The sequence below is a fragment of the Halichoerus grypus genome, chromosome 2, assembly GCF_964656455.1.
Source record: "Halichoerus grypus chromosome 2, mHalGry1.hap1.1, whole genome shotgun sequence".
Classification (NCBI taxonomy): domain Eukaryota; kingdom Metazoa; phylum Chordata; class Mammalia; order Carnivora; family Phocidae; genus Halichoerus; species Halichoerus grypus.
The window spans coordinates 203,639-216,127 of NC_135713.1; the positions used below are offsets into that span (position 1 = coordinate 203,639).

Sequence of the window (12,489 nt, forward strand, 5' to 3'; positions counted from 1 at the left end):
GGTTTGGAGTGGGTCTCCTCACTGAGGACACCAGAACAGGTTGCTCCCCTGTGAGTATCCGGAGAAGAGCATTTCCCTTAGGGGACGGCGAGTGCAAAGGGCCTGAGGCACACATGCTTGCTCGTTCAGAGCACATCGGTGAGTCCAGGAAGGGAAAGATATTGGGAGCTTCTGGGGAGACAGGATTTTGTTCAGAGCCTGGTGGGGGCCTGGAGCAATTCCCTTGGCTGTGATTGTGGGGGCGGGCGTGGGAGCCCCTACAGGGTAGCTGTGGGGATGCACGGTGGGGCCTGGATGAGGGGCTGATCCTGGAAACCACCCAGGGCCTGGACGTGGGATGGGGGTCGGCGACCCCATGGCGGCCCGGGTGAGGGCTGCGGCGCTGGAGCAGGCCGGGGTCGCCGGGGGCCCCTCAGCCGTCGGGCAGAGGCCTCAGGTTGTGAGGCCAAGCTCACCGGGTGCAGGGGTGGTTCCAAGTGAGGACGCCTGGTGCAGTAGGGGAGGGGCCCAAGGACCCTCAGCGTGGAAGCGGAGAAAGGAGGGGCCCCCAGAGGCGCAGGAGGCGAGGGCGAGAGGAGACCGCGCCGCAGGCACGCGGGTGGGCGGAGCGGGGCGTCCCCGGGCGCGCGCACGGGCCTGGCGGGCCCTCAGAGGTCCGGGACTGGGCCGTTCGCGGGAAGCTCAGGGTCAAGGTGTTATATCAGTATTTCAAGAGTCTGTAAAACCTCTTGCTCCTTTTGCTCCCCGCAACAACCCCAGTGGAGCAGGCGGGGCGGGACGCTCTCCTCACGTCACCTACCGGATCGGACCGCTGGGAGCCCGGGCCGGCTTCCCTGCACCGCGGGCAGGTGCGCGGGGGCGCGTGCCTGGGGGCGAGGACTAGGGGCCTGGGGCTCCTGCGAGGAGCACAGGGGCGTCGGGGGGCACGAGGCCCCCCGAGCGGACAGACTCCGGGAGAGACCTCGGGGGCGCGACGGGCGCAGCGCGCGACCCCAGCGTGGCGCACGCGGACCCGGGAGGGCGGTGCGGCGCGGGCCGGGGCGGGGATGCGCGCGCGCGCCCCCTGCCGCCTCGCGGGTTCGGTCGGCCCCGGGGCGGGGCGGGCTCGCGTGCCGGGGTGGGGCTGTCGTGCCGCGGCCGCGGCCGCCGCGGGTCCCCGAGATGCGAGCGCCGGCAGCCGCGCCGCCACAGCCGCCTGCCCGGGCGGGCTCCTCCCGCGGGTGCGCCTGAGCCTCCGCGCCCCGCCGCCCCGGGTAAGTGCCCCGGGCGCGCCCCGCCGGCCCCCGCTCCGCCATCGGGCCCCGCGTGCGGAGCCCTCCTCCCGCCCGTCCTGACGCAGGGCCCGGGGTCCGGCGGGCGGTTTCTCACCTAGAGATAAAAACAGGATCTTTGAGGGCAGCCGGTCCCCTTGCCCCGCTCGTGGCCCCGCAGCTTCTCCCTTCTGCACAAGCCCCTGCCTGTGACCCACCGCCGTGGGGCAGTTGGGCTAAGTCCGTTCTAGGTCCCGTTTCTTCCAGAAGCTCTTGGGCAGATGCTGGCGAGGCCTTGGCCCTGGCCCCCCGAGCCTTCCGCAGGGCAGCCGGGGGAGGACCGCGGGAGCTGGGGGCCCCGGGGCTTGGGCGGCACAGCCTGGCGCCCTCCTTCCGGGCAGGGAGCCCCGGGCTTGGTTCTCACACTTGGGAAGGGCGGAAGGGCCCGTGTTCCAGGAATTCACTCGGTTTCGGTTAGCGGCACCAAGAAAGTTTTGTGTTTGTTTGTTTTCCCCGCAGAAGTCTGAATTTGAGTGGCCAAATCCCAGACTGTGGCCCCTCTGTGAGTGGCACAGACCCCAGCGACTTGCCGACCCTGGCGTTCCCACTGTGACTCCCATAGGGAAGGGGCGGCTCACAGGGGCAGGCGACTGCTCAGCGTCAGAGGTCAACTCTTTCTCGGGTCCTTCCGTCTGTCTCTTTCCAGGGCGTGGTGCTGGGCGCATCTCCCCTCTTTGGAAGTGTCCAGCGGGCCCTCAGCTTTGGCTGCGCCAAGCATCATCCTAGCGATGGGGGTGGGTAGCCCCTAGACTTACACATGGCCTCTGTTTGACCAGCCACGGCTGGTCCTTGAGGGGCTCAGGGCCTGAGTGTGTGCCTGGGACATCTGTCCCCAAGCTCTGGGTCCTTGAAAGTTGTGTACCTGGATTTCTGGCCTGGTCAGCAGCTGACTCAGCATGGACGCTCTCCAGGGGGTCTCTGGTAGAGGCAGGCCCTTAAGCCTGGACAGCCTCCACCCAGTGTCCGCCATTAGGGATAATGCCTGGCTTCTGCAGGCTCCTGGGAGGGAGTCCCATCACGGTGGCGGTCCTAGCACCGGCCATTAGGAGGAGACCCTGGGGTGACGTGCAGACCGTACCCCCTCATGGTGAGTGGCCAGCATGCAGTGCAGCCCTGACGTGGGAAGCTGTGTCATCTCCTGCAGCCCTCCAGCAGCCTGTGGCTGCCATTCACCTCGTTCACGCGTAAGGACTCTGAGTGGTAACTGCTGGTGTTCGGACTCAGACTCCTGGTGTGGTCCCACAGCAGTGCGTGCCCGTGGAAGGATGCTCTAAGCCCAGCGTGGAGCTGGGTGATCCTGAGATCTTGATCCTGAGATCAAGACCTGAGCTGAGATCAAGAGTCAGACGCTTAACCAACTGAACCACCCAGGAGCCCCTAGAGAAAGATTCTTATATAAAAGGTCAGGTTTCTCTGAGAAACCCAGTCAACTTAGTGCTTAGCAGGGATGGGAGGCCCACAAACCACCCTGTTGGGCCCAGCTCACACCTGCATGTTCCCCTCTGGTGCCCAGGCCCCTGTCTGCCTCCCACCCCAGCACAGTCCATGGTTGCAGGAGAGACCCTGGCCCAGGCCAGCCACAGGCCACAGGAGCCCAGTGGCGAGGGTCTCCTGCCCCCACTTCCCAACAAGGTGTCTGCCGCCTGCATCTGAGGCAGAGGCCTGTGTCCTGAGGGGCATTTGAGGGGCATTTCTTCAGAGGGTCCTCTGAGGGGCATTCCTTCAAGGAGTTCGGTCTAATCCAGTGGAGGCTTCAGCTTTTTGAGGAGAATGAACAGGTATTTAGTAAAATGGAGTAATCTGAATGCCATAATATCCACCTATATATCCTATATATATATAGGATTCCCAGGGCAGAAACCTCAGCACAGATGGACCCCCAAACTGTGGTTTTTCAACGAGGTCTGTGGTGGTGTGTTGTGGGTTGATGGGCAGCTCCTTTGATCTCTTCCACACACACCTCTGTGGGGGGGTACCTGGAGAGGATTTATCTGCCCTTGGTGCTCTTTTACCATAACCTGTGTTTTTAGGGTTGTTCTGGGCACTGAGATGGAGACACCAAGGGAGAACATGGCTTTGTGGGCAGGCAGACAGTGTGCAAGGCATGCCTTGGAGCCTAGGTCCTGTCCCCACTCCTGCTTGGAGGAATAGAGCTTTGGGTGAAGGATAGTGAGGGGGTCAGCGCCACCCTGCACAGGAGTGTCCCTGGCCCCCTCCTCATCTTCTCTGTCATCTCCCCCACCCCCCACACCATCCCTGCTCCAGGCTCAGGGCTCATTCGGGGAATGGTGGTGCTGGGGACGGGATCTCCTTCACCTTTGACCTCATGGGTGACTGTAGGTTGCTGGGTGCAGGGAAACTTCCCTGGCCTAGGCTGGGGCCAGGCCTGGGATGGCTTTGCACGCTGGCCTCCAGCCACTGAGGGTCCAACCTGGCTTCCCAGAGAAGTGCAGGTGTGGTGGCCATACCCCAGGATGAGGCTGAGAAGGCAGAAGCATCCATCCATCGATTCCTGCTCCAGCCTGCGGCCCCCAGGTCGCATCCCTGCACATGCTCCTGAGCTCTCCTGTTCTTGACTCCTGGGTGTGTGCCCAGGAGAACTGAAAACATACATTCAGACAGAATCTGGCACACAAACACTCATAGCATCATTATTCACACCATCCCCGTCAGCTCAGAAACCTGCCTCTACCCCCCAGGCCCCTGCAGCTGCCGCCCGCTGTCTGCTCCCTCTGTGCAGAATGCCCTCAGACATTTTCAGTCTGCTCCATCCACTTCTCCCCTGCTATTCTCTCTTTCTCACCACTCCAGAATCCTCACCTGTATTTATATATACATTTGTGTTCTGTGCTTTTCATTGAGATAAAATTCACATAAGCTAAAATTAACCACTTGAAAATGTACCATTTGGTACATTTATTTAGTGTATCACCAACGTTGGGCACCTACCACGTCTGCTTACTTCCAAAACATTTTCTTCACCCCGACAGAAGCTCTCTGCCCATGAAGCAGTCATTCCCCGTTCCTTCCTCCCCGGCCCTGGCAACCACTGATCTATTTTCTGTCTATGCACTTGCCTCTTCTGGTCATTTCGTATGTGTGGAACCAACACGGGAGCTCCGGTGTCTGCCTTCTTGCATGTGGCCTGTCTTCGAGGCTCCTTCCTGTGGCAGTGTGCACCGGAGCCCGTTCCTCCTCGCGGCTGAGAAACACTCCGCTGTGGGCACAGACCACGCTTTGTTTACCTGTTCACCAGTTGACGGGCTTTGAGGTTGTCTACCCTTTTTGGCTGTTGTGAATAATGATGCTATGCATGTTTGTGTGCCAGATTCTGTTTGAATGTATGTTTTCAGTTCTCCTGGGCACACATGACCCAGAAGTGGAATTGCTGGAGTGCCTCTGCGTCTGACTCTTTGAGGGTCTGCCACCCTGTCCCAGATCCAGGTCCCAGGTCCCAGCACCAAAGGTCCCAGCTTTACATCCTTACCAACACTTGTCGTTTTCCTTTGTTTTGTTGATGGCCATCCTGGTGGGTGTGAAATGCTCTCTCATTGTGGGTTTGATTACATTTCCCTAGTGATTAATGACGTGAAGCATTTCCATGTGTCTGTTGACTGTATATTTTCTTTGGAGAAATGTCTGTTCAAGTCCTTTGCCCATTTTTAATTGGGCTGTTTGTCTTTTTGTTGTTGTTGAGTTGTAAGAATTCTTTACATGTCCTGAATAGTAGACTTATCAGATGCATAATTTGCAAATGTTTTCTCCTATTCTGTGACTGGATGGTGTTCTCTGAAGCACAGGTTCTTAAATTTGATGAAGTCTGATTTTTTTTTTTTATTTTCTTATTTGTGCCTTTGGTGACATATCTAAGAATCTGTTGCCAAATTTAAGGCCATGAAGATATAGCCCCGTGTTTTCCTTGAGGGTTTTATAATTTTACCTCTTACACTTAGGTCTTTAACTAATTTTGGTTAATTTTTTCATACGGTGTGAAGCAGGGAACAATCTCATTCTCTTGCATGTGGACATCCGTTTGCCCGTTTGATGAGGACATTCTTCTTTCCCCATCGAATGGCCCTGGCATCATAGTGTGTCTATTCTTATGCCACAATTTGCCTCTTTTTAATGCTTTTTTTAAAAAAAACTTGTTATTATGGAAAATTTCAAATCTTTAACAAAAGTGAAGAGAATTTTATAATGAGCCCAACTTATTCATCAACCAGCATAGATGGGCAGCTATCAATATGAAATGATCCAGTTTCATTTAGACTCCACTCTGCTCCCCAGATTACGTAGGAGCAAATCCCTGATGTGTCATTTTTTAGTTCATAACTCTGAAGTATGTGGACTTAAAAAACAGCTTTTTCTATTTTTAGCTTAATTTTTGGTTTGAGTTGAAAGACTTTTATGAGGAAGAATTAACTACCACAGTGGATTGACCGTAAAGGTGAAAAGAAAACTCTGAAGGGTACTCCGGGGCTGGTGGAACATGTCAGAAGAGTGCAATTAGAAATGGGGATCCCTCCCCAAAGCTGGGGTTCAGGCCTCTTTGGAGAGGGTATGGTTCAGCCCCCTGGTTGGTGGAGAAGGTCACTGAGTTTCTCGGCCTCTGGTGGTGGTGAGCAGGAACAAATTAAACTCTGAAGCCCTGGGATCAGAAGCTTCTTACTCCTGCCAAGTCCCTCCTGGGCCCTCTGCTGGCAGGCACCACACCGTGTGCTGTAAAGAAGAGAGGCTTGCGTTCATGCGGAGCTCCCAAGGAGGGGTGGATTTGGAGCCTAGAGGCAATAAATGGGTACTTGGCACAACTTTTGAGTACCATTACACCACTTAGTGAACGTGCAGGAACCTTCCACCTTACATCCCCCCTGTCCTGGCCTAGGTGCTGCGGTTGCCATACCCCTGACCTCTACATATGTTACAAACCCCACGATACATGGTTATCATTGTTGTTTAAACAACTATCTTCTAAAGACATTCAAACTGTAAGAGCAGACCTTGGGTATATACCCAGCAGTTCTGTTTCCTGTGCCTCCTATTCCATTTTGTGGACCCATGTTACCATCTGGTATCATTTTCCTTTGGCCTGAAGACACCCTTTCACATTTCTTACAGTGTGGGTCAGCTGGTGAGCAATTCTTTCAGCTTTTGTGTGTCTGAAAAAACCTCCAGCCTTCAGTTTTGAAAGCTGTGTGCATGGGGCGTGCCGTCTCTGCACTTTGCCGATGAGGTGTCTGCTCTCACGCTTGCCCTTGTTTCTCTGCACCAATGGCTGTCTGGGGGCATTTAAGATCGTTCTGTAGATCCCTGCTTATGAGCAATCCGAGTACGTGTGGCCTTGCTGTAATTTAAACTTGCAGTTTATTGATCTTCTTAAATCTATAAGTTTACAGTTTTCGTTATGTTTGGACAAATCTCTACTATTTATTAATTTTTTTCTCTCACCTCCTATTCTTTGGAGCCCCAGTCATACACATAGTAAACCTCTTGAAATAGTGAAGTATTTCATTTTTATTTTGGTGCTATTGTAAATGGTTCTGCTTTTTAAAAATCTGTGTTCTGATTGTTCATGGCTAGTCTACAGAAACACTGGACTTTTGTATATTGTCCTTTTACCCTTTGACCTTGCTGAACTCAATTATTGTAAGAGATTTGTCTTAGTAAACTTTCCTGGATTTTCTCTATGTACAATCAGGTTGTCTGTGAGCAGAGTTCTGTCTCTTCCTTCCCCAACATTATGGCATTGCTTTTCCTCGTCTTATTGCCCTGACATGTGGTGCTGAGTGGGAAGGGGGATGCAGGGTCTGTGATCCAGGGGAGGAGCTCGGTCTTCACTGTTAGGTGTGACGCTAGTGCAGGCGTTTCCGTAGATGCCCTTTATCAGGGTAATTAAGCTCCCTTCAAATACTTTTTTTGTCAAATACTTTTTTGCACGTAGGAGATGGTCATTGTATTTTTTTCGTTAGTTTATTAATGTAGTGAATTGCAATGGCCAATTTTTGGATGTTGAAGCAGCCTTGAATTCCTGGATAAACCTCACTTGCGGTGATGTTTTGCCCTATTTGTATTGCTGGATCCTACTTGTTAATGTCTGATTGAGGATGTTTGTGTCTATGTTCATGGGGGATATCAGTCTGTAGTTTTCTTGAAATGTCTGGTTTTTGTATCAGGGTGATGCTGAACTTATAAATGAGTTGTCAATTTTCAATTTTATTTTCAGTTTTCTGCCAGAGGTTTCAGAGAATCGGTATTATTATTATTTTTTTAAATTGGTAGAATTTACCAGTGAAACCATCTGGGCCTAGGTGTTTTTTTGTTTTGTTTTTTATTGTTGAAAAAAAAATAGGACCAAACAGTTGTTTTCCTGAGTGAATTTGGTAGTTTGTGTCTTTCAAGGAATTTGTCCATTTCATCTAAACTATTGGATTTGTGGGGATAGTATTTGTCTCCGTCTGCTTGGGCTACCACAACAAAAGCCCATACTGGGGGCTTAAACAACAGACATTTATTTTTTATAGTTTTGGAGGCTGGAAGTCCAAGATCCAGGTGCCTGCTTGTTGGTTTTGCAAGTTCCTCAGGAGCTTCCCAGGTGTGATCTGAAACTGGCCCCTGTTTGTGGAGGGCAGGGAGAGACCAAGAAAGAGGCGGCCACTCCAGGTTGGTAGGTGACAGTTTGAAGAAGCCAAGAGAAATTACATACAAAGGCTTGTCTTAGGTGGCGGAAAGATGAGTGGATCCAGTACCCACTGGCCATCTCTTAAAAGTCTATAAAGAGGCTTCAACTAGGCTCAGTCATATATATCGTGCACATCCCAAGGCTATGTCCTTGGAGCAGCCGCTGGGAGCAGGAAAGGTGAGTGGAGCCCACAACCAAGGAGAGTGGGGGGGGGGGGCGGTGAAGAGCTTCCTAGTACCTGGGTCCAGCTCACAGGTCAACTGGTGGTCATGTCTTCTCAATGACCTTCCCCAACACTACTGATTTGGTTTCCAGTGAGAGCTCTCTTCTTGGTTTGCAATGCCTCTGTACACATGGTGAAGAGAGAGCCCTGGTGTCTCTTCCTCTTCTTATAAGGCCAACTGTTCTAATAGATCAGGGCTCTGCTTTTCTGACCTCATTTAACCTTAATCACTTCCTTCAAGGCCCCACCTCCAATGGAAGATTAGGGCTTCAATATATGGATTTTGAGGGGGGAAAAGCAGGTAAGTTCATAGTTGTATACTCTTATTTTCTTTCTAATATCTGTGGGATCTGTAGTGATGACCCCTCTTTCATTCCTGGTATTAGTCATTTGTGTCTTCTCTATTTCTTGATCAGTCTGGCTAGAGGTTTATCAATTTTGTTGATCTTCTCATAGAACCAACTTTTGGTTCATTGATTTTTCTCTGTTTTTCTAAGTTTCATTGATTTTTCTTCTTTATTATTTCCACCCTTCTGCTTGATTTGGATTTATTTTCTCTTTTTCTAGTTATTTAAAGTAGAAGCTTAGATTATTTGAGATCTTTTATTTTTTTCTAATATAAATGCTTAATAATATCAGTTTCCATCAAAGTATTGGTCAGCTATGTCCCACAAAATCTGGTATGTTGTGTTTTCATTTTCATTCAGTTCAAAGTACTTTAAATTTCTTTGAGACTTTCTCTTCTACCCGTCGTTATTTAGAAGTGGGTTGCTTTCCAAATATCTGGACATTTTCCATATATCTTTCTAGTTTAATCCCATCATTGTCACAAAACATACTTTGTATGATTTCTTTTCTTTTAAATTTGTTGATGATTGTTCTAAAGTCCCAGAATTTGGTCTATCTTGATGAATGTTCCATGTGCAAAGGATGCGTATTCTGCTGTTGTTGAGTGGCGTGTTCTATAAATGTCAATCAGTTCAAGTCTGTTATTGTTTGGATATTCTAAATCCTTCCTGATTTTTGGTTTACTTGTTCTATTGATTACCAAGAAAGGAATGTTGTTGTCCCTGGTTATATTCCTTTTTCTTAAGTCTACTTTGTCTGATACCCACATAACTAGCCCAGCTTCATTTGATTACTATTTGCATGGCGTATATTTTCATGTCCACTTGCTTTACCTACTTATGTCTTTATATTCAAAGTGTGTTTCTTATATTTAAAGCACATTCATGACATATTTCACTTCACACACACACCTCTTCTTGAGACTAGGTAAGGGCTCCTAAGCTCCGCTCCAAGTCTGTTAGCCCAGTGCCTGGCAATGAGTGGTCACAGCACATGGGTCTGCAGGATGTTTGTGAGGGCTCATATACCCAAACAGGACTCATATACACAAACAGGATGTTTGTGAGGGCTCACTGCATGGAAAAATCAAGATTTTGGTGCATCCAAAAGTGGTGATGGGTGAGCCGACCAGCCTCAGGGCACAGATCCTCGGCTACTCCTTGGGGACCTCCTCTTGGATACAGGCGCCATGTCCGGCACTGCTGGGGGAGGCTGGTGGGTATGTTCAGCTGGGCTTGGTGCAGCTGCGAGTTAGTGGCTAAAGTAGAAGTCCAGTGCTGCGGAATTGAGTGGGAGATTTTACATACAAAAGAGGAAGGCTGTTGGCTCAGAAGCACAGGGCCATAAAGGGGAGGGTTAGGAAGAGGAAGAAGACCCACCACAAACACCACCAAGAGAGGACACATGCAGCCCCTGCCAGAGGAACAGCCCCATGAGAACCCTGACGCAGCAAACTGCTCTTTGGTACCTTAGCTGTGTGTCCTGCTCATGGATGCCATGGAATGGCTTCTATTTTCTGAGGACAGGCTCAGGATATTTATCTACTGTAAGCTTTCTGAACCAACTGCAAGAGTACAGGGCTGTTCTCTATACGAGTGTAGTGACTCGGGTCCTCAGGTCAGGCTTGGGGACTATGACGCTGATGGTCAAAGGGGAGATGTCATGGCCAGGGCTGTGTGTCCTCCCTGGGCCCTTCGGCATCTTCCTGCTGAGTGAAACAGGGTGTGAGTGGTTCACACTGGCAGGCTTGGTGGGTCATCAGTTTGTGATGGAGGAGTGGGACCCCAGTGTGGGGTCACTGTGGACTCCTTGATTAGCACAGCAGACCTTAGCTGACACTGCTGCCTTTGGTGGTCTGGGGAGTCGTGTGGACACTGGGGGCCCTTCAACATAACCAACTTTATGCTCCCTTTCTCTTTTAGGGCCAGAGATGATGATCCCACCAGGGGAGTGCACGTATGCTGGAAGGAAAAGAAGAAAGCCTGTTCAGAAACAGTAAAGTATCACGTCTTCTGTTTTTGCTGATTGTTCATGTTGAAGGGGAGGTACTTGTATTTTCATCAAAAGGAGTGAATTTTCAGAACAAAGTGGGTGCGGGAGAGGCTTTGCTGTGTCTTCCTGATGGGTAGGGGGACTTGCAGCTATAGCAGCAGAACCAGGGTCTGGGGCTGCAGGTGAGCTGCAGAGCTGGAAGCCCACTGCAGCTTTTGTTAATAGCTTTGGGCTGCTTTCCTAACTTTGATTAGAAGGCGTGGTCAGAGCCGAGTGACACCTTTGGGCCAGAAGTCAACATGGGGGCCTGAAACGTCACCATGATTTTTAGTGAGCACCAGAGCCCCTCTCTGCCCTGGTGAAAGCCTGTCTTCACGAGGACACACCACAGCCCATTTGCGAGCTTTGCCACACGTGATGGACACGGTGCGCGGCTTGCTCCCCCTGCCTGGGGGCCTCCAGGAGGTTTACAGAGTAGGGAGGGGAACCGGTGGCCCTCACGCCCTGGACACAGTCCCTCTACTGGCCCAGGGGCATTCAGAACACTCGGGTGTGAAGTCTGCGGTGGTGGCGGGAATTATGGGGGTTTGGAGCTACCCCGCTGTGCCCCGGGGCTGTCTCTGGCTCCTCCAGTGGGGGTCCTACAGCATGTCCCACTGTCGGCTGGGCTTCTAGGGGTGTGTGTGTGTGTGTGTGTGTGTGTGTGTGTGATACAGCTCTGAGTGAGCGTGAGCACATGAATACAGGCTCTGTGTGTGGGATGCGCACCTGCAGTGCTCTCTGTAGGTGGGTCTGTGTTTCTGTGACCCCGGCTGCCCTCCTGGCCCCTGGTGGCTACAGGAGTCTGATAGGTCTGCAGGAATGTGGCCACCACCACCACCTGAGGATAGACAGCAGAGGCTTGAGAGGCTGGACTTTGGAAAGTGGGTTTGTCTCCTGAGTCAGTTGCGTGGCCGCCGTGGGCCTCCCCAGCTGTGCGGGCGAAGAGCGGGGCAGGAGAACGCTGAGCGCGTCCCTGACGAGGTGGAAGGCTGGGGCTTTCCATGACTGGGTCCAGGGTCAGGCGGACCACTCTGGTGGAACACAGTCCTGCTTGTGTGTGCCGGACAGGATTTGTGCTGGTGAACACACTGTCATGTTGAGTGAGGAAAGAAGATCCTCAGGACACATCTGTGTGCACCATGTTCTGTGTGCTGGGCCATCTGGGGCAAGGGAGCTAACTTTCCTGCTTTTATTATGTTTTTGTTCCAATAACAGGGTCTGAGATAATGAGTTTTTGAGGCATTTATTACAAAGTAATTCATTTTATTTATGGATGTTTTAAAGAAGTCTCATGTTCATCTGATTCAAAACTCAGACCCCCAGCAGGTCCCTCCTGCCCAGGCGCGGGCATCCGCTTGAATAGTTTGCAGTGAGCCTGTCCTGAGACGCTCCTGCATAAAGCAGCAGGTGTGGACACACATCCGTTCGGAGTGACGGCGTCTGCACAGATGTCCTTCCTCTGGGGGCACACCTGTGCCCGCCTTGTAGCGCCCAGAACCTCCTGCGTGCTCACCATTGGACAGCAGTCCGCCGTGGGCGCCACACATCCTGGCATGTTCGTGTTGGCGCCACCCTTCCCTGGGCTGCCTCTCAGGGTTGTGTTTGGAGTGAGCAAACTTGGGGAAAGAGGTGGACTCTCCCCTCGGGCAGCCTGTTTACTGCTCACCGTGCAAGCGGTGGACTCTCCGAGCTGGGCTTCCCCAGCCGCAGACCCTACACAGCAGCACCTGCCTGGGGCCTGTCTGGGTCGCTCCCACGGGACTCGGGGACGTGGTAAATGACGCAGACACGCGGAGGGGCACGCTGCCTGCCGTGGGGTGAGTAATGGGAGACTCATGCCTCCTGCCAGCACCCATGGAACAGCAGCTGGTCATTGCCTTGCAAGAGGGTGAGTCAGG

The 12,489-nt window shown here is 52.0% G+C and overlaps 1 protein-coding gene across 3 annotated transcripts in view; it reads left to right on the top strand.

Annotated features, from left to right (window-relative positions):
• Positions 1 to 1,120: 1,120 nt before the first annotated feature.
• Positions 1,121 to 12,489, top strand: part of AHRR (aryl hydrocarbon receptor repressor) — an 80,724-nt gene continuing 69,355 nt past the window's right edge. For all 3 annotated transcript variants that reach the window (XM_036078445.2, XM_036078447.2, XM_078066524.1), the window contains exons 1-2: positions 1,121 to 1,253; positions 10,480 to 10,552. In XM_036078445.2, the coding sequence (XP_035934338.1) occupies positions 10,488 to 10,552 (65 nt within the window). In that variant the 5' untranslated portion in view covers positions 1,121 to 1,253; positions 10,480 to 10,487. The remainder of the gene's footprint in view (positions 1,254 to 10,479; positions 10,553 to 12,489) is intronic.